General features: G+C 41.0%; 1 protein-coding gene across 3 annotated transcripts in view; it reads right to left on the bottom strand.

The window, feature by feature from the left end:
- Positions 1–15,512, bottom strand: part of PDCD4 (programmed cell death 4) — a 28,710-nt gene extending 13,198 nt beyond the window's left edge. The window contains exons 1-5 of one of the 3 annotated variants that reach the window (XM_045040664.1): positions 15,328–15,506; positions 9,568–9,674; positions 5,759–6,061; positions 3,044–3,138; positions 571–684 (exon numbers count right to left, since the gene is read on the bottom strand). In XM_045040664.1, the coding sequence (XP_044896599.1) occupies positions 571–684; positions 3,044–3,138; positions 5,759–6,061; positions 9,568–9,610 (555 nt within the window). In that variant the 5' untranslated portion in view covers positions 9,611–9,674; positions 15,328–15,506. Of the gene's footprint in view, positions 1–570; positions 685–3,043; positions 3,139–5,758; positions 6,062–9,567; positions 9,675–15,327 lie in introns of all 3 variants that reach the window. The other 2 variants (XM_011287560.4, XM_045040665.1) reach the window with 2 other exon arrangements.
- Positions 15,513–27,155: the final 11,643 nt, after the last annotated feature.

The raw sequence follows: 27,155 nt of genomic DNA, 5'->3' as shown, positions 1-27,155 counted from the left end.
GCATTAAAAAAAAATTTTTTTTTTAACATTTATTTTTGAGACAGAGAGACAGAGCATGAGCAGGGGAGGGTCAGAGAGAGAGGGAGACACAGAATCCAAAACAGGCTCCAGGCTCTGAGCTGTCAGCCCAGAGCCTGATGTGGGGCTCGAACTCACGGACCGCAAGATCATGACCTGAGCCGAAGTTGGATGCCCAACCGACTGAGCCACCCAGGTACCCCTAAATCAGGCATTTTTAACTGAGATTCCTGAAGAGGTTTGAGAAGGTTCATAGATGCCTGAAATTATATCATATTTTATACACTATCAATTACAAAAATATATAATTACAAAAATTGTTAAAATATTGTTGTGCCATTTTTCAGGTAGGGAATGGCATATAGCCTTCATCACAAGTAGGAAAGAACTAAGTTAAGGATATTTTACTTCATTTCTTAGAAATTCATTTACGTAAAAGAAAATGCTTATTAAAACTTATTCAGTGATCAAGGATAATTTCAGATATAATGTTTTGCTTTTAATAATGTTTTTTCTATGTTAAGTAAATTATACATGCAATTTTAAACCTACCGCAACTTCATTAGTATCTCCATGCTCAAAATATTCCTGTATGATTGGTGTTAAAGTCTTCTCAAATGCTGTTTCATCCAAAGGCAAAACTACAGTTTCATAAACACAGTTTTCCTAGGAAGGGAAGGAGAAAAAATTACAAATTAATGAATAAAATGCTAAATAAAATGAAATTTGGTTTATAATTTTATATTCCAGGGCCCCTGGGTGGCTCAGTCAGGTAAGTGTCCAACTTGATTTCAGCGCAGGTCATGACCTCACGGTGGTGAGATCAAGCCACAAAACGGGCTCTGGGCTGGGCACGGAGCCTGCCTATGACTCTCCCTCTCTCTCCCTCTCTTTCTCTCTCCCTCCCCCTCTCCCTCTGCCCTTCCTCTGTTCACATATACACTATAAATAAATAGTTTTATGTTCTAACTGTATATCCCAACGAATTTTATATTCCATCCTCATTCAGGACAAGAAAAAGATGTGCTACATGCTTTGAAAACTGATACTAAAATAGAATCCGTGTCATTTTTTTTTTTTCAAATCTATGAATAAAACTAACAGTTTAGAACTACTAACCACAGCAAATATGACTTGCTCCCAACCCCCCATATCTTGTTAATATTTTTTTACCTCTCATAATACCAGTCCTTCAGTGACCAAGAAACTTAAGATGACTTCCTATCATACCTACTGTTTTCATTAAAACTTCACTTTAAAAAAAAAAAATGAAGGAACCAAAGATTTCATGATTAATATTATAATAAAAGTCTTTGTAACAAGAATCAATGCTGTAGTGACTAAAAAATCTCTAAGAAAAAGCATTATTCAACAGAAATTTCAAAAAACAAGGAAATTCATGTCTATTAATTTTCTATCTCCCTTCACCTCTGGAAAAAGGCCAGAAATGTTTATGTGCAACTTGTGACTAGTTTTAGTCTCACTTGAAAGACTGTATGTTAAGATTAGGATATACAGGGGCACCTGGGTGGCTCAGTTGGTTAAGCATCTGACTTGATTTCAGCTCAGTCGTTATTTATCTCGCGGTTCGTGAGTTCAAGCCCCACTGCAGGCTCTGCCTTGACAGCTGTCACTCTCCCTCTCTCTCTCAAAATAAATAAACTTTCAAAAAATATTTCCATGTCCAACAATTAGCTAAAACAAACAAGTATATACAAATAATATGCAATAAAAACAATCTATCATATGCCCTGATAATTTCCTATCTAAAATTTTTATCACCATGCAAAGACAGTTCTTTAAAAAAGATATCATAACGTCTGGGATTTGTTTCAAAATAATCCAGAGCGTGGGGGGGTGGGAGTGGTGCATGCAGGAGGGATACAAGAGGAAGAGTAAACAGAGGTACAGTATAAAATAAGACTGCCTATGAGTTATTAATTATTGAAGTCAGTAAAGTTGGGAGAGGAGTACAAGCAGTTTCATTATACTATTCTACTTTTGTAAGCTACACATTTTCCATTAAAAATATAAATATATAGGAGCTCTTGGCTGGCTCAGTCGATGGAGTGTGCAACTCTTGATCTTGGGGGCTGTACGTTTAAGCCCCATGTTGGATGTAGAGATTACTTAGAAATTAAGTTTTTAAAAAAATAAAAATAAAATATATGTATATGTTCATTATAAAATCTATTAAAAACTTACATTCTCATCAATGGACCTAAGTGAAATAAGACTGAGAAAGACAAATATCATATGATTTCACTCATATGTGGAATCTAAAAAAGTAAATAAATAAACAAAATAAATCAGACCTGCAAACACAAACTGACAGTTGCCAGAGAGGAGGGGCAAGATTGACGAAGGGGAGTGGGAAATACATGCTTCCAGTTATGGAATGAGTAAGTCATGGGAATAAAAGGCACAGCATAAGGAAGAAAAACAAAATTTACATTCTCATATTGAAGAAAGACATTTATGTTCCCAAAATAAAATTTACCATAAGGTTATCATCCTAAACAGTAACATTTAAAAGGAACCTAATACCTATTAACTCTTTTATGATATTCAAAATAATATCTATTTTTCTCGATTTTCATTACTATAGAAATTATATTAACTCAACAGACTTTATTGAAAAATAACCAGCTTGATAATCCTAAGTGAATCTGTAAAGACCTACTTTTGACTCACTTTAGAAATAAAGGGAAAATTTATCACTATCAATTAATTTGGTTTCCTAATCCAAAATTTACCTAACAGTCTGAGAGTACTGAGTATATGTATGATTTAGATATAGACAGTAATGTGTGTGTATACACACGTATGTGTTACACATATGTATACACACACATTATATATATACACACACATACTACAAATCATATATATATGATTGACAGGCACAGAGTATAGATATGGAACGTATGACCTGACAAATGTGTGAGTAAACTACAAACATGAAGGTGAAAAATTTATAAGCATTTTAAACATGGATTTTAAAAAGAAAGTAAAACACTGATACCTGGTCATCATCATAGTTAGGATCTTTCACATCCACCTCCTCCACATCATATACCTGTCCAGGTGTACCCCAGACACCTTTGCCTCCTGCTCCACCTGAAAAAGTTTAGAATTGAGAAAGAAAAGAACACAAAGTTCATAGTTCATAAAGTTTAGTTGAAATCTGAAATAATTCTAGATATTCAGATATTAAGTAACAGTTAAAAACTGAATTTTAATTTCTATGCTAATTTTTTTCCAGTTGAGTTATACTTTAAATTTTTTACTCAGATCACTTTTTCAGTAATGATTAGATATTATATATTTTATAACCTATTTCCAAAACATCAAGTTGAAATAGCTTATAAAGTTAAAACTAAAAAGGCAGATGCTTTAAAATAAATGCAAAAATGAAACCAAAAGAGAACAGAAAAATAGCTGTATCAGGGACCCCAAGGGGCCATGATACTGTATGTAGCTGAGCTCTAAATTTTATTGGACATTTCATAAGGCCAAAACAACAATATGTTGAGCCAGTAAGATGTGGCATAGGAAACTTAACAAGGGAAAAATTATTTAACAAAAAGCAGTTTCCACTGTTAAGTGTTTCAAAGTCAAATACTCTTTTTTTAAGGTTTATTTATTTGGGGGGCAGGGGGGAGTGGCAGAGAGGGAGACAGAGAATCTGAAGCAGGCTCCACACTGTCAGCGCAAAGCCCAAAGCAGAGCTCAACCCCACAAACTGTGAGATCATGAACTGCGCCGAAGTCGGACACTAAACCAACTGAGCCACCCAAGTGCCCATTTATTTTCTTTTAATTAATTATCTTGAGAGAGAGACAGACAGACAGACTGCGTGCACAGGGGAGGAGCAGAGAGAAAGAATCCCAAGCAGGCTCAGCAGTGCCAGCGCAGAGCCTGAAGTGCTCAATCCCACAAAAAATGAGATCATGACCTGAGCTGAAATCAAGAGTCAGAGGCTTAACAGACTAAGCCACTCAGGCACCCCTCAAATACTCTTTAAATATAAATATACACGTTAAACTATACTTGACAACTGGCAATATGTTACAAATGACTAAGCTATTTAAGCATTAACTGCACTTATCTTTATTTCTCTGTACTTCTATATGCAAACTGACCAGTTGAAGTTTAACAATTCCAACTTTCAAAGTGGTTTTTCTACATAAACTGAAATGTTTTTGTAAGTCTCAACATATTGCATTATTTTTAAAGAATTTTTCAGTATCACCAATTATTTTTAGGTTGTATTTTTATACCAAGAGTATAATCCCTGCCACTAGAACAAAACAGAATCTGGTTACTAGGATTCATTTTTATCCAACCAATGGTTGTAGAGCCATTCAACAAGAATAACAGTTTTTGGCAGATCACAAAAAGATTTTACAAGATTCCTAGGCTACAAATTGAAGTTCCCACCATTCAGAAACTAGTGAAATCTCCAAATTACACCAAAATCCTACCATAGACCAAAACTAACAGACCCCTTATCAACAAATATTTAAATATATGCAACTACTCCAGGCCCTGGAAATAGCAATGAAACAGACCAATCCACTTCAGTTTCCAAAAGAGAGCAAAACACAACTTGGGTGGTGCCTGGCTGGCTCAGTGGGTAGAGCATCTTAACTCTTGATCTAAAACTGTAAGTTCGAGCCCTATGTTGGGTGAGAGACTACTTACAAAATAAAATCTTTTAATCAACCAACCAATCAGTCAAAGAGAACTCAGAACCAGATCTATAAAATTATTCAAATTCTGATCCAGAGGGGCGCCTAGGTAGCTCAGTTAAAGTTAGGTGACTGACTCTTGGTCTCGGTTCAGATCATGATCTCACCATTCTTGGTTCATGAGCTGGAGCCCTGCATTGGGATTCATTCTCTCTCTCTCCCTCCCTCCCTCTCTCTCTCTCTCTCTCTCTCTCCCCTCCCCTGCTTGCGCGTGTGCTTTCAAAATAAACTTGAAAAAAAAAAAATTCTGGGGGCACCTGGGTGGCTCAGTTAAGCCTCCAACTTCAGCTCAGGTCATGGCCTCACAGTTCATGAGTTCAAGCCCCACATCATGCTCTGTGGTGACAGCTCAGAGCCTGGAGCCTGCTTTGGATTCTGTGTTTCCCTCTCTCTCTGCTGCTCCCCCACTCATATTGTGTCTCTCTCGCTCTCAAAAATAAACATTTAAAAAATTTTTTAAAAATTCTGATCCAGATATTAGCAATCCAATTTATATCTATCATGTATTCTTAACAAAGGACATAATTATATTCATTAGATAATTGGTATAATGAATCTTTTTTTTTTTTTTAACTTTTAAAAGTTAAGTAATCTCTGCCCCCAATATTGGGCTCAAACTCACGACCCTGAGATCAAGTGTCACATACTCCACTGACTGAGCCAGCCAGGTACCCCAGGTATGACGAATTTCTGACCCTACTTTTAAGCAAAGTTAGAGAATACATGCACAATTCATAACTGTACAAAACATCCATGTATATTTTGCTGAAAAGAAAGTTCTGCTCAAGAAACTGAATCTCCTCAAGAAAAAAGGCTCAACTTAAAAACAAGTGGGATGGTCCTCAGATTATTACTTTGTAAAACCATACACAAATCATAGCCTCTTACACCATCATTGTTTAAATTTCTCATATTCCTAGAACAAGGAAACCATAGTATAAGGTAATATTGTTTTGTTTGCTTCTGTGGAAATGGAACACACCAACCTTTCTTTGGCAGTCCCCTTCCTTTCCCAGATCTGGATCGCCTATCTAGCAACCTTCCCTTTGGACTGGTTGGTATAGTTACTCCACTTCTAAGGGCTTCACTTCCATTATCACTGACTGAATCGCCTCTGCCAGAGTCCCGGGATGAGTTTTTCCTCAGGCGCCTTTTTGCCTTGGCATTAATTCTAGCTTCATTAATGGAGGATGCCGAAATCCAATTTCCATTTATCTCATTTTTTATTTCCTCAGTCCCAGCATTTTCTTCATCGCCAGAAAAGAGAGAGTCACTTAAATTATCAGGATCTTAAAGAGGAAAATGAAGAAAGAAAATTCTAAGTACTTTAACCATTCACTGTCATACCAGTTATAGTCATAAGTTACCTTAAGTTGAATCACATGAAATTACATTTTTTAGGTCAGTAACAAGTCACATATTGGAAATTTCACATGATTCAATCTAATAAATGACAACTAAACAGGATTACTTTTCACATTATCATAGAAAATAAGACAGTGAATTTTAATGAGCAAAGTTTAATGTTATCTCATATGTTTAGAAATAAATTTTATGTTAATATACAACCACAAATAAATCCTTTAGACTTCTGTGAGCTAAGGAAGTTAAGCAATTGGAGATAGTAAGAAAAGACTCGGGGCGCCTGGGTGGCGCAGTCGGTTGAGCGTCCGACTTCAGCCAGGTCACAATCTCGCGGTCCAGGAGTTCGAGCCCCACGTCAGGCTCTGAGCTGATGGCTCAGCGCCTGGAGCCTGTTTCCGATTCTGTGTCTCCCTCTCTCTCTGCCCCTCCCCCGTTCATGCTCTGTCTGTCTCTGTCTCAAAAATAAATAAAACGTTGAAAAAAAAAATTAAAAAAAAAAAAAAAGAAAGAAAAAAAAAAAGAAAAGACTAAGAATCTTGAGAGGAGAGATAAACTAATATTTAGAGAATGCCTATTATTTATCAGGCACTGTGCTGGGCGTTCTGTCATTTACCCACAAGTTTGAGAACTATTTATTACATACTTGATCATTACTACAGATAAGGAAACTAAGACTGAGAGTGTTTAAATACCTTGCCAAACACCTCCTGATTAATTACAGATACTTAGGAAATATTCTAATCCAAAGAACCTGAAAGATACTTGGCAAATAAATGATCACATAATATTACTGAGCTGAACCACTGAGGCTTCATTGCTCTGAAAGATAAAGCTTGCTTTTAAAGCTTTAATTCACCTCTCCAAACCTGACTTACATTACTTACCATCTTCTGAAAATCTTCCAGCCTATGTAAGATTTGTACATTATCCCCTGAAAGACAGCAACATATCTGGAGTTCCCAATGGTCCTATTTAGAATGTCATCCTCATTGCTGTTTTCACTTATCAAAATCTTTTAGGATATACTCAAGTTTTATTTCCTTCACATAACTTTCCTAACAATTCTAGCCACAATAACACTAATGCCCACACTCTATTCATTCACCACATTACAGAAACCACTTTGTTATTTCTATTTATGCAGGAGTCTTGCTTTTCCAAATAAGTCATAAGCCTCAAAAGAGGAACCATGCCTTTACCTGTACTTCTTTGTACCCTCAGCACCTAACTGAGTATCCTTCATACTAACAACTCAAATGTCCACGGAGATACCTGGCTTTGCTCTAAAAAAACTCAGAAAGCTACTGAATTAGGTACCCTTGGGGCAGAGTTTTGTTTGTTATGGCCAAGTCAAGTCAGAGTTGAATCTCTCAAGTGGTTTTAAACATTCCTAAATGTAATTAGGCTGTGTCAAGTCCATGTGTGTAGACTTTAACATGTCTTAATATGTTGAAGCTGAAAATTTCTTAAGTCAACCTATAAAAAACATAGATGTGTTAAAATCTTTATAATTCTTGACAAAAAAGTATGAAAGTTAAGAACACTGTGATCATCAAAAACAAACAACAACATTAAATAGAGTCCATCATTAGTCTCTGTGCTTTCCAACTATTCTCCAAACTGCATGGAAATGGATTCTGTAAAACATGCCCCCACTGAAAACCCTTTGAAGGTTTTCCCACTAGTTCAAAATAAAGTTTAAACTCATTATCTTGTAACTTAACATCCTACATAATCTTGCCCCTGCTTATGTCACCAGAATAACTGCTGACCACTACCACATTCAAATGGTCAGAGCTTAGACTGATATCATATGCAGTGATGGAGAGATTGGTTTAGCAGAGGAATACAGAATATATAAGTTAAAAGAGAAAGTATAAAGTGAGAGACCAGGTAAGAAAATGTTGCAATAATTCATTCATTAACTGAAAAGAGCAAGGGTAGTAACTTTGGGTTAAATAAAGTGACATTTAAAGAAAAATAAAGGACTTTTAAACAGAATAAAGAAGCATGAAATGAAGTCTTAGAAGTTTTCAGATGGGAAGTCAGTGTTAGAGGGTGAATGTGAGACATCATCATAACCATCATCATAACTGAACTACTATACTACAACTACTAGCAACAGTCATAGTCACAGCAGTAGTGCAACTTCTTTTGTCATTATTGTCACCGTTGTTACCACTAGATACCAGGTTCTATGGTAGGCACTCTACATACATGATCTATAATCTTCACAAAGCTCTATAACAAAGCTGTTTATCCTCAATTTACATATGGAAGATGTTTCATAGAAAAGTCACATATCTAAAAAGGATTATGGCCAGTATTCAAATCCACGCTTAAATATAAGATGATTATAACTGTAGAAAATACAGAGCTAGAGTACAGCAGAGTAGTGACAGCTAAAGACACAGGACAAGGGAGTGATTATAAGAGAGAAAAGCAGAAGAGGAAGGAGAAAAAAAAGACCAGAGATCAGACAAGTTAAATGGAATTTCAAGTAAGAGTAGGTAATTGAAGAAAACATTAAACATTTACCTGTAACATATTGCTTTCATTATTCTACAATTAAGGCAAACCACCAAACTCATCCAGAAGATAAAGGACCTCAAATTATAATAAACTGCTTTAAACTGTCCCTTGGAGTCCTAAGTATTCAATTTAAACATCATTTCCTACAATTGGATTTCTTTTCAACTATTTTAATATCCTTTCAAATATGTTTGTATGACTGCAGCAGAACATATCTAGGTATATTTTATATATCAGACCTTATAATTTTTAACTCATGTTTCTATCAATTACTCATTTATATTTCACTATTCATACTTACCTAGGTTTAGGGTTCCATAACCACTATTGATCTGACTTTAAAAAAACCAAAACTCAAAAGATGAAAAATCTCACCATTCAGAATATTTCAAAATCCTACTTAACTCTACAAAGATTAGTCTGAAAGCTGTAAGTATATTTTAAGTTGTCTGAAGTTACTCAGCGTTTGGACAAATATTCTACAAAACCATTTTTATGGAAAATAAGGAAAATACCATAGGTAATTTATAATAAATAAATTATTAGGAAAGAAATCAAAGAAATCAATAACAGTTTATATTGCAGAAACCAACTAGTTCATTTGAAAATATTAATGAGGAAGTTCACTATTCTTCTCCATTCTGTAGCACATAGTTTATTATAAACAGTGGAAAGTTAGAATGTATGGAATGTGAAAAGATGGGCAGAAAAGAACATGTGAAGAATTTCTACAAAAATAAGAATCACAAACTTGATTTTTTAAAATAATACAACTTACTTGTAGCATAATAAGATGGCTTTTAAAGTAAAGATGGTTTTAGTATTATGTTTTCATAAAATTTGGTATGACCTCAAACTTGCTCACAATATAGTCAAGGTTCAAAATATTCTTACTGACCTGTGGGGTTTACATTCAGTATCTGCTCATTTTCTACATCCATTGTTCCTTAATGTCACTTGCACTGATTGAATTACTAATGGAAGTCTTCCCTTGGGATCTATTTCCTTAAAAAGAAAAAAAAAAAACCTTCAACATCTTCCAAACTGATAGAATTAAGGTAAATTCAATTTACTTAATCACATTGTAAAAAAAAATAAAACCAGCACATAATTTTTTTTTAAATTTTTTAGATGTTTTAATTTATCTTTGAGAGACAGAGAAAGACATAGCACTAGTCAGGGAGGAGGAGAGAGGGAGACACAGAATCTGAAGCAGGCTTCAGGCTGTGACCTGTCAGCACAGAGCCCAACACAGGACTTGAACTCACGAACCACCACATCATGACCTGAGCCGAGATTGGACACTTAACCAACTGAGCCACCCAGGCGCCCCAGCACATAATTTTTTTTTTAACATTTATTTATGAGAGAGAGAGAGAGAGAGAGAGAGAGAGAGAGAATGTGTGAGTGAGCAGGGGAGAGGAAGAGAGACGGGGAACAGGGGATCCAAAGCAGACGTCACATTGACAGCAAAGAACCTGATGTGGGGCTCGAACTCACAAACCATGAGATCATGACCTGAGCCAAACTAAGCCACCCAGGCTCCCCTAATTTCATTTTTTTTTAATTTTTTTTAACTTTTATTTATTTTTGAGACAGAGAGACAGAGAGTGAACAGGGGAGGGGCAGAGAGAGGGAGACACAGAATCTGAAACAGGCTCCAGGCTCTGAGCTGTCAGCACAGAGCCCGACGTGGGGCTCGAACTCACAGACCATGAGATCATGACCTGAGCCGAAGTCGGACGCTTAACCGACTGAGCCACCCAGGCGCCCCTCCCCTAATTTCATTTTTTAAAAAAGAGCTCTCTTTACTTTGAAAAATAGTTTACCACAATTAACATTTGGTTTCAATCTTCCTGACAAGTGTATCTGTGTCCAAAATAACCCTCCATACTTCTGAATGTGCGAAAGCACCCCTCTAACTTGAAGTAAAAGATGTATTTGCTACACATGGTTATTTCAAGTTAAAGCAGCATATACATACTCCAAATTTTTCAGGACTACCAGTCCTCATAATTAATCTGATGTACATAATATTGTATAGTTCACTACCAATGAATTGAGAACTACTACAAAACGCAAGCAACAGTTTTGGTTAATCAAGCATATCACAGGATTCTGTTCTTTATCACACCACAACACATCTGAAGGCAGATACAGCTGACATTTCATCACCCAGGTGTCTATAATTAGCATTATAAGACTTTGGGAGAAATTGTTAATGGTGTTTTCTATAGTAAGAGTATTTTCATAATTAGGGCACCTAGGTGGATCAGTTGGTTAAGCATCTGACTTCAGCTCCGGTCATGATCTCACCATCCATGAGTTCGAGCCCTACATCGGGCTCTGTGCTGACAGCTCTGAACCTGGAGCCTGCTGCAGATTCTGTGTCTCCCTCTCTCTCTGCCCCTCCCTCCCCCCCACAGTCTCTGTCTCTGAAAAATGAATAAACCTTTAAAAAATTTTTTAAAGAAAAAAGAGTATTTTCATAATCTGAAAACCCCATTCTTATTTTTAAAAAATTTTAAAGATTTTAAAGAAATCTCTACAGACCCAATGGGGCTCAAACTTACAACCCTGAGATCAAGAGTCACATGCTCTAGGGGTGCCTGTGGCTCAGTTGGTTGGGCATCCGACTTCGGCTCAAGTCATGATCTCACAGTCCATGGATTGGAGCCCCGCGTGGGGCTCTGTGCTGACCGCTCAGAGCCTGGAGCCTGCTTCAGATTCTGTGTCTCCCTCTCTCTCTGCCCCTCCCTTGCTCATGCTCGGTCTCAAAAATAAATAAAAATATTTTAAAAAAAGTAAAAGAAAAAAAAAAGAGTCACATGCTCTACTGAGCCAGCCAGGTGCACCCCTCCTATTCTTCTTAAAAAAAAAAAAAAAAAAAAAAAAATGTGCCTAGGGGCGCCTGGGTGGCTCAGTCAGTTAAGCAGCTTAAGCTCAGGCTCTTTTTTTGTTTTTTTTTTTTTTTTAAGCATCAGGCTCTTGATTTCAGCTTAGGTCATGATCCCACAGTTTTTGAGTCTAAGCCCCATGTCGGGCTCCACACTGACGGTGTGGAGCCTGCTTGGGATTCTCTCTTTCCCTTTCTCTGCCCTTCCCCTGCTCACACACATTCTCTCACTATCTCTCAAGAATAAATAAAATAATGTTTTAAAAAACTTGACTATTTAAAAAAGGAGTAAGTACAATGGTAGTAGCAACTCAGTATTTTAGACCTTAGCCTCAAAATGACTTAAAAATTATTAATGCTGTAAGGTGTTGAAACCAGTTACCTTTAACTTAGTGATATAAATCTAATGTTACATGAAAGACTAGCAAAATATATTTCATGAAAACTATTACCAGAAGGTATAACCAAATATGATTTTAGAATCTCTCTGTAACTATTTTTCAAATAGTGGTTTATAGTACTTAAGCATTGATCTGTTCAAATCATATAAGTTAGATATAAGCCCTTCCAGTCATTTATAATCATTTCACGAGCAGTGTGCTTTAAGATATGCACAAATTAATGAAAAAGACTAATAAACTAATTAAAGGAAAGTCTTTCTCAAATAACCTACTATAAGATCTTATTTTAAGATAATAATATATGATGCCTCCTGGGACTCAACTTTTTTTTAAGTGAACTTTTCCCCCAACATGGGGCTCAAACTCAGGATTCCAAGATCAAGAGTTGCATGCTGCACTGAACTGAGCCAGTGAGGCACCCCTCACCTGACTTTTAAATTCCTCAATATACCGTTTTAACATCTCAAAAGTTTATAGCCCCTTTGCTCCAGTTTTCAAAAGGCTATTATTTTGTAAAACAAGAATAAACACACCTTAATGCTAAAATGGTAAACTTCTGAATATGGCATAATCCTTAGGCTACTAAGATGCTATATTGCTTCAGAAGAAAATGGGGTGATCACTCTCTAATTTTATTCAGAATAAACAGATTCTACATAATGATCTTTCTAATATCATAATTTCCAACAACTCTGGATTTAAGGGGGAAAATGAACCTTAAAGATATGTATATAGAGATACATATAAATATATGAACAAAAATAGTTTGTAAACCTAAGCATATAGTGTTCTCCGTATCTTAAAATTTGTCATATCTCACTTCAGTATATGGGTTACATGATACAGAAAAGTGAAAATGTCCTATGATGTGTGTATGAGCTTTTTAAAATAGAATTACATTAGAAAGTCTTTTTCATACTTGATGCAAGTATGATCATTGACAGGACACTTTCTGCAGAACCTTGCTACTAAAGGAAATTATTACAACTAATATTTATAAAGCCTTTTATAATTCAGAGAATTTTACATGCATCATTTCATGTACTTCTCAGAACAACTTTGAGGTTTCCATTTTGCACACAACCAAATTCAGAGAAGGTAGTTAATCTGTCCAGATAGAGACAGCTGCTCAATGGAAGAACCAGAATTAGAAACCAGACCTTTTCAATCCAGTACTGCTTGCACAAGTTCAATATAAGATTTTAATATATCACAAGAAGATTCTTTTTTAGGGGCTAACAGACAGAAGCTTATTAAAACACAGACTTATTAAGTCTTTGGGGCTAACAGACAGAAGCTTATTAAAACACAGTATTTAAAGATACTACTTTAAATACTACTTTCCAAACACTAAAAATAATATTTATTTAAAGTATTACACAGAAGACATTCGGTTAGTCAAAGAAAATTATTAGGTAATGACTATCATCTATAACTTACCATATTTGTTTTTATTAAGTAATCCTAACCCCAAAAAAAGTGTCGTCTGTGTCTTTAGGCAATAGTAACACAATCAAGAACTCAGTCACACTTGATAGCAACACAGACATTTTAAGAATTTAGAGAAGGATAAAAATACATCGCATGTTTTTCCTCTCTTCAATTCGTGGAGCTTTTTTCCAGTTTACTTAACAATCCTTAAGATTTTTGCCCCAAAGTTAACAAAAATATAAAGCAAAAACTCCAAAAGCCACATCCTTCATACTAAACAATAAAATTAATTTGGAATAAAAAAACAAAACTCTACATGTAAGTTGAGCAAAACTAAGGCTAGCATTAAACAATTTTCATTTCTTTAATAGTTTTACAGAAACATATACTCAGAAGTATTCAATTGTCAAGACATTCCCTAAAAGACAAAGCCTCTCCCCCCCTCCCCCCCCAAAACCTGTTCCCTGAAATACACCCCACAAACCACTCTGACATTTTCTGGAGTCAAGTTTAGGCCATATGCTAACCAGAAAATTATTTGTATTCATTCCAGGGCCACAATCACAGCTAATTAGCAACTTAAAATCAGCTAAAAGTATTCAACCACAATGATGCAAAAGCAAGCACTGCAGAAAATATCAAAGTGTCCTGTATTTTCGCACTCCCAGACACTATTTTCCCTTTCTCATTACTACAACAGAAAAAAAAAAAATTAAAATATAATTCAAAGATCCCTGCTGAGATTGTAAGGAATTTAAGAAACCTATAATGAAGGAAGGTTAATGGCACAAATACAAATAATTAAACTCAGAACACATCTGCAGTGCTCCCTTTTTAGAAGAGTATATGAAGGTTTCTAAAAAGCTTCACATTAGTAAGAATGCCCAAATCGTAAAACTTAGCAGAAAAAATACAAAACAGGCGATGACTCTTTTTTTTTTTTTTTTTTTTTGGTCTTCCACACGAAGCCGCATTTTTGATCATTTTACTCATTGCAGATCCTGCACAGTTGCTGGTTCCATAACCAGTTCTCACAAGGGCATACGAACAGGAGATACTGACTTCTGCAGTTAGTTTTTGAAGCTCCAGCGGAGTGGGGGGGGACGGGGGACCCCTTCTCGTGTACATTGCAGAACCGAATTGACAAATGCAGCAGACTCGGCCTGCGCTTCACAGAAAGAGGGCTCCCTTCCTGTCTTTGTTTTCCCTGGGAGATTTTCACTTGAACTAAAAAAGCGCCCCTTTGCCCCAAGTCCGCGCAGGGCCGGGGAGGCAGGCACGTGTCCGCCCCCCGCCTCCCGCAGCGGCTGGCCCTCCTCCCCGCCGCGGGTGCAGGCCGGGACCCCGCAGGCCCTAGTCCAGGCAGGCCCCAGGGGCTGCTGGACCGCAGCGGGGCGGGCCTGGGCTCCGGGTTGCGGGCCGAGGGCCAGGGTCGGTGATCGCCGAGCGGGGGACCGCGTCTTCAGGGGGGCCCCCCAAGGGACGCCGGGGGTGGGGCGCGGAAGGCGCGAACCTTCCTCACAGGATTTCAGTCAGGCCAGAAAGACGTCTCCCAACGCCCTCCCCTCAAAATAAAAATGAAAACTCGGCCTTCTCGAGGATGAGGAGTAGTCCCTCGCTGGCGAGCGCCCCGCGCACCCCGCTACGCGGGAGGGGATGCAGGAGGGGGCGGGCCCGCGCCACCGCGCTCCGGGCCCGGGCCCAGAAGGAGGGAACAGGGGCCCGCCCTCCGCCGCCCGGGCGTTGGGGCGGCCGCGGCCCTACTTGCGGGGCTCCGAAGAGGAGGCCGGACCCTCGCCCACCCGGCCGGGACTCGGCCGCGGCCTCACGCCCCCTCCCCCTCCCAACGTGCGGCTGCCTCAAGAGGAGACGGAGCTGAGGGAGAGGACGCAGTCGTCCCGGGAGTGCGAGCCGCCCCGCTGGTACTGACCCCTCGGGCCGCTGCCGCCGCTTGCCCAGGTCCTCGGTCCGCCGGCCCAAACCCCGCTGCTCAGCCTCTGCCGCCGCCTCGGAGCGTCTCTGCCCCCTCTCGCTCTGTTTGTTTTTGTTTTGTTCTACCCAGTAACACGGGGGCGAGAGAGCGGCGTTTATTGGTCAAAGCGAGGAGGTCCGCTGGCCAATCGCGGCGGTGGAGCGGGAGCAGAGGAGGAAAAGAGAGGGAAGTGAAACGTGGAAAGCTGGGCTGGGGCGCCGGAGGGCGCATGCGCACTTGACTCCTGGGACAGGCTGGAGGGGGAGCCGGGCGGGAAGCTGGAGGCGGGAGGTTGGGAGGCGCCGCCAGATGGAAGCGTAGGCGAAAAGGCAGTGCCTTGGGGTGAGGACTAGGCTGAGGCTGTCTTGACCCGCTCACCCTTTCCTCTTACAGGCTAGTCAGCAATCTCGCCTGAATGTTGGGCTTCCTGAGGGCCCTGCCTCCATTTGCAGAGGCTCCTCTGTTGAATACCCTTAATCTCTACAGATGCTTCTCCCGCTGGTCCTGTACACTCCTTGGCTCCCACTGTGCACAGTAAGAATTTTATCTCCGTGAAAGCTCTCATCCCTTGAAGATAGAAATCATTCCCGTGTCACAGATGAGGAAACAAACAGACTTCAAAACCTCTTTGAAGTCCCTGTGCTAATCATGACTAGTCAGGCCTCTGGGATTCAAACTCCCGCATTCCCGCTGCAAGGCTGGGGTTCTCAAACTTCGCTATAACTTCTTTCTTGAAACTTGCACCCCAGGCAGCTGGTCTCTTGAGTCTTTCCTCCTTGGCTGCGTTCTCTTTGGCTTATCTCGTGCTTTCATTCTTCCTCCTTCCCTCTCCCCGGAGGTAATGACCAGAACCTTCTGGTGTCTTTGTGCTCTCAGGAAAGAACTCAGCCATTATCTCTGGCCAGATTTTACGATTGTCTAATGTGCAACACCTGAATGGTCTATGTGGCCTTTCAGCAGCACAAACTGCCCCCTCCACCCCCCCCCCCAGCAAGCTCCTTCACCTGACTTACCTCTATCTGCCCAGTCACCCTGCCTGGGAATCATCTCTAATAGTATTACTTCTCTGAACAACGGCAACACCAACAAAACCTTCGTTAGCTTTCCGTGGCCCACCTGGAGCATCAGTACCTCAACCAGGCATTTAAGGCCCCAGAGCGTGGCTTCAAGACATTCTGGCCATGTCTCCACACCTTCACAGGCCACACGCCCCTTTGGCTGGAACCTACTTTGACCTCTCGCGGTTCCATATGCTTCCACACCTCCTGAGGCTTCTTTATGGTACCACCTCGAAACGCCTCTCTTATCCCCCACCTCTACCTGGTACAATCCTATCCATCCCTCTTGGCTCTCCCGCACAGGCCTTCTTCAGCCTCATGACTTGATATGAGTTTCCTGTCTCCTGATTCCTCACACTAATGACTTGTTGTACCTCTGGGGACATTGAAACATTCGTCCTGGCATTGTGCTACCTGAGTCCCTGTCCTAGCTTTTCTCCCCCATTAAACTGTCACTTTGTTGAAGGCAAGTTCACATCTTGCTCATGTGTTACCATTGTAGGTCTTAAGAAGATGTCTTTCATGTTTACTGTACTGGTGCAATAAAAATTCCTCGATCTGAGTTCACAAAGGTTCTCAGCATTTTGTGCTCAACCCCACGCTCCTGGGCAAGAGCGTCTTGGCTTGTCCAGCATCTGAATTAGCCTTATGAGTCACTTTTACTTTTTAAAAACAAAGCTTCCCGGTCACTCAGTTTTGTTTTGTTTCATTTTCTCCATCACCTGCAGCTGTCTCGTTTCTCTTCTCTGCCAGGGTTCATCCGTCCTCCACTGAGCAGTAACTGCTGGCTCCTTTGCTTCACCCATCCCCCTCTTTCTCCACATCTTTCCTTTTCTCCTTTTCAGCTCAAGACTCTTCTTCCTCCCTGCCACCAACCTCCTTGGGCTTCTGCTGAGTTCTTTAATTTACTGATTCATTTAGTATATTTATTAAGCACCTATCGCATACCCAGGCCACAGTGAACAAGCACCCCAAGATCTATGAGATAACAAAAGAGTAGGATGTGATCACCCACTTTTAAAAGCATCTAAAACAACCTATATCTTTTTAGCAAATTACCCCAAAAGAACGCATTGTGGAGTAAAATGTTCACATCCTTTTTACCCATCATCCCTAGATTATGATGTTTGGGATCCCAGCACCCACCCTAGAGAATGGCCCTAGCAATAAGAAATGGGATTCTAGTCCTAGTTCCCCTACTAATTACCTATAAGAACTTCAACCCCTCTCAGGACCTCTTTTTTCACCAGTAAAATTCAGAAATCGAGTTTAATTAGTGGTTAGCAAGGTATTTTCCAAAGAACATGAATTTTGTGGAACTTTAATGGATATCATGAGAAATATGTGGGAGGGACTATTCTATAATCATATCAACCCAGAAAGAAATTGTTTTAACGAAGTTAAAGCTGGTTTTGGGGGGAGGCCCAACTCTTCTCAGTATTTTTAATGAGCTAATGAGCCTTGAGAATCTTGAGAGCCCAGAGTAAGAAGCCAAGTAGCACTTCTCCAACTTATTTAATTTTTCCCCCACTAATTAATTTAATCAGTGTTACTTAGAAACCAGTTTGGGAAATATAGACGACAGCCACTGTCATCAACATTCCTTCCAGATGTATTAAACACTGGCGACGTGCACCTTTGCTAAACGTTAAAGAAGAATAAGCTGAAAAATGGAAAAGTATCCAAGTGCTAGGAATTTTTGTCCATCAAATCAATCCACAAATATTTATTGTGTGACTGTTCTGTGAAAAGCACAGAGCTGACCCAGCTGTGTTCTTGGCAAAAGGCATTACATTCTACCGTAGGGTAAGTAGTGTCTGAAGCATAGAGCTGCTCAGGCTTCTGGGCCACAATGTACACTTTCATTTCACATTATAATTGCTCACAACCTGACTTTCTGTTTCCTAAAGCCCTGTGCTTGTGGGCTTGTGTTAATTTAGCTGTTGGACGAGAGAAAAGGGGAAAACCCTTCATCTTAACTCATTCTCTCCAGAATCACGGGAGTTCAACTTCTACTTCCTTTAAGAATGACCCATTCCAGGGGCACCTGGGGGGCTCAGTCAGTTGGGCATCCAACTTCGGCTCAGATCATGATCTCACAGTTCACGAGTTTGAGCCCCGCATCGGGATCTGTACTGACAGCTCAGAGCCTGGAGCCTGCTTCAGATTCTGTGTCTCCCTCTGTCTGCCTCTCCTTCTCTTTCAAAAATAAACATTTTTTTAAAAATTAAAAAAAAAATGACCCATTCCTGTTTAGGAGAGGACAGGCCACCACTGTTGCCTGGAATGAGACAGCCATTCAGAGATGGCAACAGTGCTGTGTGATCAGAGAGACGTACACAGTGTCTCTCATCTTCCCCATACCCCCAGGTTTAAGCACTATTGATACCTGGAGGGACACAAAGAATGTTTAATTTGTTAAGGTGTATGGGGGTTAGGGTGGAGGACAGTTTCTAGGTGTTACCTCTTAAGATGGGTTATTGACTGTATCTCTAGCTAGCTGTGCTGCCTCGGGTGTTTCACTTCCTCTCTCTGGGTGGATTGAATGCCTCAGTCTTGCACTGTAAAAGGAGTTGGCCCCTGCAGGGAGTCTTTAAGGAGTCATTCCAGTTTTGACACCATGACACTGGGCAAGGCACTGAGATGGCACCATTGCAGTCCTGGTAGCGGGGGACCAGGGGTGTGAGGGTTTGCCACTGGTGACAGGGAAGAATTCATCACCAGGTGTGGATAGAGGAACTGTCGCTCTCGCCCCAGGGGCTCTCTCTAAATGCAAAGCTCAGATAACGTCACCTCCTACCATCACAAAGGCAAGACTGAAGGCTCACGTCTTGTTGGAAGCACTAATGAGTTATTGTGAGTAAATGACTTGGAAATACATAGATGTTAGGCAAAAGATAAGCACCTCAAATTATTATTGTCCTTGGAACTTCCAAGGCCTTTTCATTCTTTGGGCAAAGCCCCATTTGAGGACATGAGTTTGTCAGTAAGCACTGTTCCCGCCCTTGAATAAGATCAAAAAGAGTCAGTCTTTCTCTGGGGACAGAGGGAAGCCTTAGCCCACTTCCTGAAGAAGAATTCTCAGATACCACTGCCATTTGCAACAACATCTACCTGAGCTAACCTCTGCCTCCTGGTTCGTCAAACCAAGGACTGAATTTTAAGAATTCCTATAAGGCACTGAACTGCTCTTTAGCAGAAATGATAGAAGACACGGAACACACTCTGAGGGGAGAGTTGCATAAAGAATTCTGATAATGATGATAACCGACATCTGTGTTGTGTTTTAGGGCTCTGTGAGCACTTTCACATATACTTTTGCCCCCTCCCTGTGACGTGGACAAGCAGCTATTACTCTCCTGGCTTTAAATATGAGGAAAATGGGGCTTGAGCCGGTAACTGGTAATCATAGGACTTTCATGATAAAGGAAATGCGGGGGATCCCTAGTCCAAACCTTTCATTTTGCAAACAGAGAAACAGAGACCCAGAGAAGTTTAGTGAGTTGCCCAAAGCCACACAGCTAGTCAGTAGTAGAGCCAGAGTACCAATGAGGTCTCAGTGTCCCTTGCATGGGCTTTGCAACTTTGACAGGGGAGCCCAGACCTTCTGGTACCCAGGCCTTGACTGGATTCTTTCTGCCACTCAACTTTGAGTCTCTTGAATAAAAGTTAAATATCTGAGCCAGTTTTGGTCCCCAGAGCCTCCTGCTATCTGTGGAGTCCATTTAAGGTCCTGGTAGTGAGGGAGGAGGGGGAGTGGTGGTAGGGAGGCTTAGAATGATATTTAGAAGCTGTTGATGGGGGCATTTTTAAGAATATCTTTCCTAGACTAAAAAACATAGACTAATGGGCAGCATGCCACAAAGAAGTAGATGCAATATTTTTAAATAGTACCAAGAAAAGCTGATATGGTTTTACTTCCCCATTTCAAGTTTCGAGAGGTTTTCTTGGTGCATTTATCTTTGTTTCCACCACCAAATCACTCCTGCTATCTTAGGATGTAGAAACAAACTAAATTCAGATTCAGGAACTCCAATAGATCATCTTTTCCCCAAAAGCCCATATATTTTCAACACGTCTCCCATACCTGGCCTGAGTTTTAAGCCTATACAAACTTCAGCTCCTCAGAATTTTGCAATCACAAGACCATGCAAGCAGATGCTTTTCCAGTACTTCCTACAACTGTCACACCCTCCATCGAATTAATTATGTTGAGTCAGAGAAGAGAAGCGCTTCTGAATTGTGTCGCCAGGGGCTTTATTTGCATTCTTCTGGAACACAGGATCCTAGGCTGCACACTTCTCAGAGTTCATCCTCTTCTCTCCAGTGAGCACTGAGCTCACAGAAGATGCCTATATGCCCCCATCCTATCTGTGCTGCAATAGTTTCTGCTCAACTCCTAAGAGGCAGTAGAGCCCAGGGGGCCTGATGTGGAAATGAGAGATTCTTTGTACTGGAAAAAAAAAAAAAAAACCCACACACAAAAGGAATGAATGATCATGGATTGTGATTAAGAGAACCTGATCTGCAGGGAAAGGAGTGGAGGGTGGCCCAAGAGGCCAGTGCTGGGTAGATGGAGACACACATAGAAAAGGAAGTTAAGGAAAGGAAGCAATCAAACCTCTATCTTGGGCAAAACAAAATAAAAGTAGTGGAAAATAAGAAGAGGTGAGGAGCAAGCCAAGGGAGATATTGTTTTGTATTATTAGATGTTTATATTAAAAGTGACGTTAGCTTCATGGAAGGTCAGAAGCAGAAGAAAGTCCCAGGAGATGGCCTCGCTGGGTCCACTTGTTTGCATAGTAATGTAAAAACTGAAGCCTAGAGAGGGGAAGGGTCTGTCTCCAGGCAAGTTATAGCCAGTCGTAGTACCTCTTCCTACAATACGCAGCTGCCTTCCTTTACTCGTATGGTTCTTCTCTGCATATGTCTTGCCCTTCAGTCTTCGCTTTCCTCCCTCTCTCTGTCTCTGTCTGTCTCTTTCCAAAAAGGGCAGTTTCCAGAAAGAAAAACAAGGACTGACATTTTAAAGCAGTTCCAGGAAATCCCCAAACCCTGCATTTAAAGCAACATGATTGGCAGCCCTATGGCACGATTGACAAAGTCAGCATCGAAACAGGAAATAGTAGATATCAAGGCATCAAGAACCAAGAATTCAAAAGAAAGAAAAAAAATTACTCCTGAGGGGGCAACCTAAAGTCTTAACACTACCATTTCTTTTTTTTTTTTTAATTTTTTTTTTCAACGTTTATTTATTTTTGGGACAGAGAGAGACAGAGCATGAACGGGGGAGGGGCAGAGAGAGAGGGAGATACAGAATCGGAAACAGGCTCCAGGCTCCGAGCCATCAGCCCAGAGCCTGACGCGGGGCTCGAACTCCCGGACCGCGAGATCGTGACCTGGCTGAAGTCGGACGCTTAACCGACTGCGCCACCCAGGCGCCCCATTAACACTACCATTTCTTGTGTTGTGTATGTGTGTGTGCATTTTGTTTTATAAAGTTCTTTTTGAGAGCAATGAATCTAGGTCAGTGATTTACTGATGAGCTTCAAAGGGTATAAGAAGTCCACCCTAAAATTTTATTATGAATATGCATTTTCAGCCCAGGGGGTCTATAACTTTTTTTTTAAGAGACCCCTGAAACAGTCATGTCCCAGAGAAGATCAAGAACTTCTGGAATACAGTATATTATTATGTTTGGGCCCATATACAGAGTGGTATTCCACCAAGAAGTGCCAACTTTCCTCTATATGTCAAACCAGGTACAGAATCAAAGCACCTTCAAAGCAACCACAACAGGGAAGCAAAGGGAAACAAAATTGGTTTTTAGGATAGCAATAGTCCTAAAAAGAGACGGGATGTCATCTTGGGACATCCCAGTAGTCATTCTAGTCAGGTATGGTAGCTACCTTCCATTATGTTGACCTCTATGGGCCAGAGTTATAAACTGAACCTCCTAACATTTCCGAAAGTCATAGCTCCAATAACCATGAATTTATCTTTTAAAAAACCTCAAACTTATCTAAGAGACAAAGCAGTACATAGTGTCTCTCAAAATATGCTCTGCAGATGTTCTATCACAGAAGGGTTCTAGGGTAAACTTAACTGGGGAAAACTACTTATCATCTCCCCTCTTGGAGGATCGCTATAAAAAATGGTGTTTTAAAGGCTCTGAGAAATCCTATCATAAATTAGTCTATTTAATTCTCTTTAGCCCAATGTTTACTGAACTTACCTGACCATGGCACTCTTTTTACATAATATTAGAAAGTACTTATATAGTAGAATGGGACCTGAGCTAGAAGGCAAGAGGCCTGAATTTCAATCCTTGTTCTATTACTGGATTGTGTGGCTGTGTGACCATAGGTCTTCTGACTGCTCTGAAAGTGTAGAACACAAAAGGCCTCCCAGATTCTTTCTGGGCTGTGATCTAACCACTATGATCTCTGGGTTGGCTGATGGCCTAAGATCCTGCATGTAGTGTTTTTCTATGATTTTGCATATTTTTATCCAGGAGACTAGACAGTACCTGCTATGCCAGTAAGCCATCGTCTCTTGAGAATCCTTTGGAAGTGGGACATACAAGCTTCCAGTTATGGAATGAAGAAGTCACAGAGATGAGAGGTATAGCACAGGGAATATAGTCTATGGTATCGTAATAGCGGTATATGGTGACAGGCAGTAGCTACACTCATGATGAGCACAGCATAGCATATAGAACTGTTAGATCATTATGTTGTACCCCTGAAACTAAGGTAACATTACGCATCAACCATACCTCAATTTTTTAAAGACAAGACTCCTTTGAAGAGATAAGGTAAATGTCTAGGCACTAGAACAGAATGGAACCAACACTGCAAAGTTGTGTCAGTCATAGACCCTATTCAATACAAACACTAGCTAACAAATGTTAATGTCATATAAGGAATTTAAGCAAATTACACTATTTTAAAAAACACAACTAATGTATTTTAAGAGAAACCCTTCTTTCTGCCCTCACCTCCCTACTCCCATCCCCTTTCATGAATGAAGACTCTAAGAGAAGAAGTTATCATAAAACAAAATTTTGTAGACTCCTTCATCCAGAGTGCTTACATGATGATTAGGTTAATACCGTCTTCTTATAAAATTTCTCTTTTCTATTTAGAAAAAATTTTTGTAGCCTTGATTATTTATTACCAAAAAAGCAATGCAAAACTCCAATATATCGAAAAATACTTTCCCCCTTCTCACAGCACTGCTATATATAACAGAATAATCAAGAGAAGATTGCTGATCTAGATGGAGGAACCTTCAAATTATACCCAGACACCCAGTGGTTTACTTACCCTCCCTTCCCTTTCTCATAAGAACTTAAAAAAAAAAAAAAACACTCATACAAAAAAAATGTCAGAAATTTTAAGGGACCCTGTCCAAACAGTACACAGTTAGTTCAGTGTCAATAATTCACATTTTGCAACAAAGTATATGGATATGATTTCTTTTACAGAATTTGCAGTGTCAAAAAAAGGAAATTAAGGGGGCGCCTGGGTGGCTCAGTCAGTTGAGCATCCGGCTTTGGCTCAGGTCATGATCTCACGGTTCGTGAGTTCAAGCCCCTCGTTGGGCTCTGCACTGACTGCTCAGAGCCTGGAGCCCGTTTCAGATTCTGTGTCTCCCTCTCTCTCTGCCCCTCCCCTGTTCATGCTCTGTCTGTCTCTGTCTCAAAAATAAATAAACATTAAAAACAATTTTTAAAAAAAGGAAGTTAAGGCCATCAGATTTGCAGCTTAAAAATTCACAAAAAAAGAAATATGACAATATTCTGGGCCTCTGAGAAGCTCTATACTGTATGTAGATAAGGATTACCATACTTCTTTATTTTGAAGAAGCCAATTGACTAAAGAAGTTTACATAATTGCACAGCTTCTATTGGATGCTCTTGGGGCTTCCTGCTGATGGAAAAGTTCTTCCTTCTCTTCCTCTTCAGGTATGTATTAAAGCCTATACTTCTTTGTGCAACACCTTCTCCCTGAGAATTTTCCAATATAACCTTCACGTCTTCACCGGTGCCTCAATACTTCTGGCAATGGGGCTGGGTTTTTTTTTTTTTTTTTTTTTGCAAATTACACAGCCTCTTTGAAGCCAGTAAGATTTTACTAAGCATGACCATGTGACCTTAAGAGCAAATGCCTCTCTTCAAAGGACCAAAGTCATTCCCACAGGCATTATTACCCTCTGGGAGAATCCCCTATCTCAGAGAAAAAAAGTGCTGGCTCTAGCTCACTTTCAAAGGTGTTGGAGTCAGTAACCGCCCTGACAGCAAGCTTTCCCAGGGAATACTAGAGGCCTGGGAGCACATTAAGTACTACCTGTGAAGGTCTTGAGCTCTTGCACAATCCCTGGGGAAGTATTAAGGCTACATGTGCTTTCTGCATCCCAGGTACAGGAAGCTCTATAAAAATTTTGCAGGCATAACACAGGGAAGATGTCATAAAAAGCAGTGGCCCAGAGCTGCAGGCAACAAAGCCAGAGATGAGTTGGAACTTGTTCCATGGAAGGGCTTTCTCCAGACACCACCGGACAGTGTGTGTGCCCTAGTATCCAAGGGGAGTCACAAGATACCATTCCCAGGATACGCTCCTCTGGTCTTATGGCCCTCTCCCAGGTTCAGCTCTTTCTTTTCACAATGGCTCCCCACTGGACTGTAGGTTCCAGAAGGACAAAAAACCCGCCTCTGCATCAGACACTTAGTAGGTGCTTGACAATAGATTCTTTGGTGAAGGAATAAAGAAACTAGTACCATTTTGGTTTTCTGTACAAGAGCATGTCTGAAGCTATCAGTGGGAGTCTCACTTCCTGGTTTAGCCCAGCAGATGCCTGCCTGTCATTCGCTGGGTCTGCAGGGACTTGCTCAGGACAATAAACTACAACAAGCGGCCTTCAGTGCCTGCAGCTGAAGCCTGACTTTGCTGAGGCCATGCTGAGGAGGGAAACTGTGGCAGTTTGTAGGGGCCTCCGGGAATGGCAGGAAGCTGGAACTCTCCGGGGACCCAGCCACGCTGGATTCCAGGCAGAACGTGCAGAATAACCCTCCAGCTGTCTCAGGAACACTCTGGCCTGACGGGCTGAGGCAGGATTGCTGTTTCTGCCCCAGCCCAGGGGCCAGACCCAGCACCCCAAGCTGTTTCTGTTCTCACTGAGCCTGCTTCCCCGGGGTGAGGATCGGCTCAGAGGAAGAGCTGACAAAAATAAACCCAAGGTGGTGAAGTGCTGCGCAGGAAGTGGCGGGCCTTGGAGCCAGAGCAGAGCTCAGGTATTTAGGTGACATGCCACAAGAAAGCTGCCTGAAGATCAGACCCAAGAACAAAACCCTGGCTCCATTGGCATTTGAGGGGTGCTTCTTTCAGGAGTCAGGTCAACAGAACCTACCATTATTCTCAGGCAGATGGGCTCCAGGGTTGGCCTCTGCCACAAACCAGATGGTTTGAGCTTAGACCAGTGGCCCTTCTGAGCCTCATGTTCCTGGCCTGGGGGCCTTTGGGAAAGTTAAACAAAAAGCGTAGGCTAAGGGACCAAGCGTTTATGTAATAAGTTTCTTTCCTTCCTTTGCTATTCAGCATTCGTGAAGGTGAACTACAAGGCCTCCAGGAAGAAGACGAAATCTTACTGTGAGAGATGATACACACACCGCCCACAATAAACCACACACATACACCCCCCCACACACACACCACACAGCACATCCACGTATCATACAACACATCCACTTACCACACACATACACACACCATACAACATATATATACATCACACACATATACACATATCACACACATACACACCACACACAATACACTACACACACACACACACACACACTGCACGCAGTGTACCACACACATGTACAGACCACACAATACATACAAATATCACACATACACATACACCCCACGCACACATACACATGCTGACTTTAAAACATTTATGGGTCAACAACTCTAAATTCCACAGTTCTTCCTTTGGCTGCTCCCTGATTAGAAGCAGATCGTCTTCCCCCCAACTGTTTCTGGGACAGAGTTCCTCTAAATGTGGGTCTATTCGTGGTGATTTCGTTTCCTTTTCTCAGTCAACAGTCATCTGACACCATTACCCGGGTGTTCTCTGCAGCCCCGGCCTTTATTAGCTCCTAAATCTGGAAACTGAGGGAATGTTTACAAAATTTCATAAAGGCCCCACCATTTGTTGAGTGACTACTGTGCCTGGCACCCTCCCAGGTGTCTGGTCCTCACCACACCCAGCAAGATATTTTTATAATTCCCTCACACAACAGATAAAGAAATTGAGGCTCGGAAAGATCAAAAAATTGCCTGAGACCTCACAAGCAGCAAGGGGCAGGATTTGGCCCCCAGTGACCTATTGGCCTGAACTGTTTCCCCTGCCCTCTGCGGCCAGGCAATGTAAAACCCGATTTACTCTTGTGCAGTTCCTAATCCACTGTCCTGAGTACCACCCGGACTGTTCCTCTCCTGAGTTTCTACTTGGGTTCCTCTCAAGTTCCCTTTCCTTCCCTCTGACCTTTTCACTCTCGGGAGCCACAAGCTTTGCCCCCTTGGAGCAGTGCCCTGCGGGCAGAAGGCTGGAGGCCTCTACTTCCCTTGCCCCCACCAGCGGGGCCAACACAAACTTCTCAGGGGAAAACACTGTGTCCTGTAGACAAAGGCTCTGTGTGATGTTCTGCTACCTGCC

Source organism: Felis catus, chromosome D2 (assembly GCF_018350175.1).
Source record: "Felis catus isolate Fca126 chromosome D2, F.catus_Fca126_mat1.0, whole genome shotgun sequence".
NCBI classification, from domain to species: domain Eukaryota; kingdom Metazoa; phylum Chordata; class Mammalia; order Carnivora; family Felidae; genus Felis; species Felis catus.
This window is presented reverse-complemented; position numbering and strand designations above follow the sequence as displayed.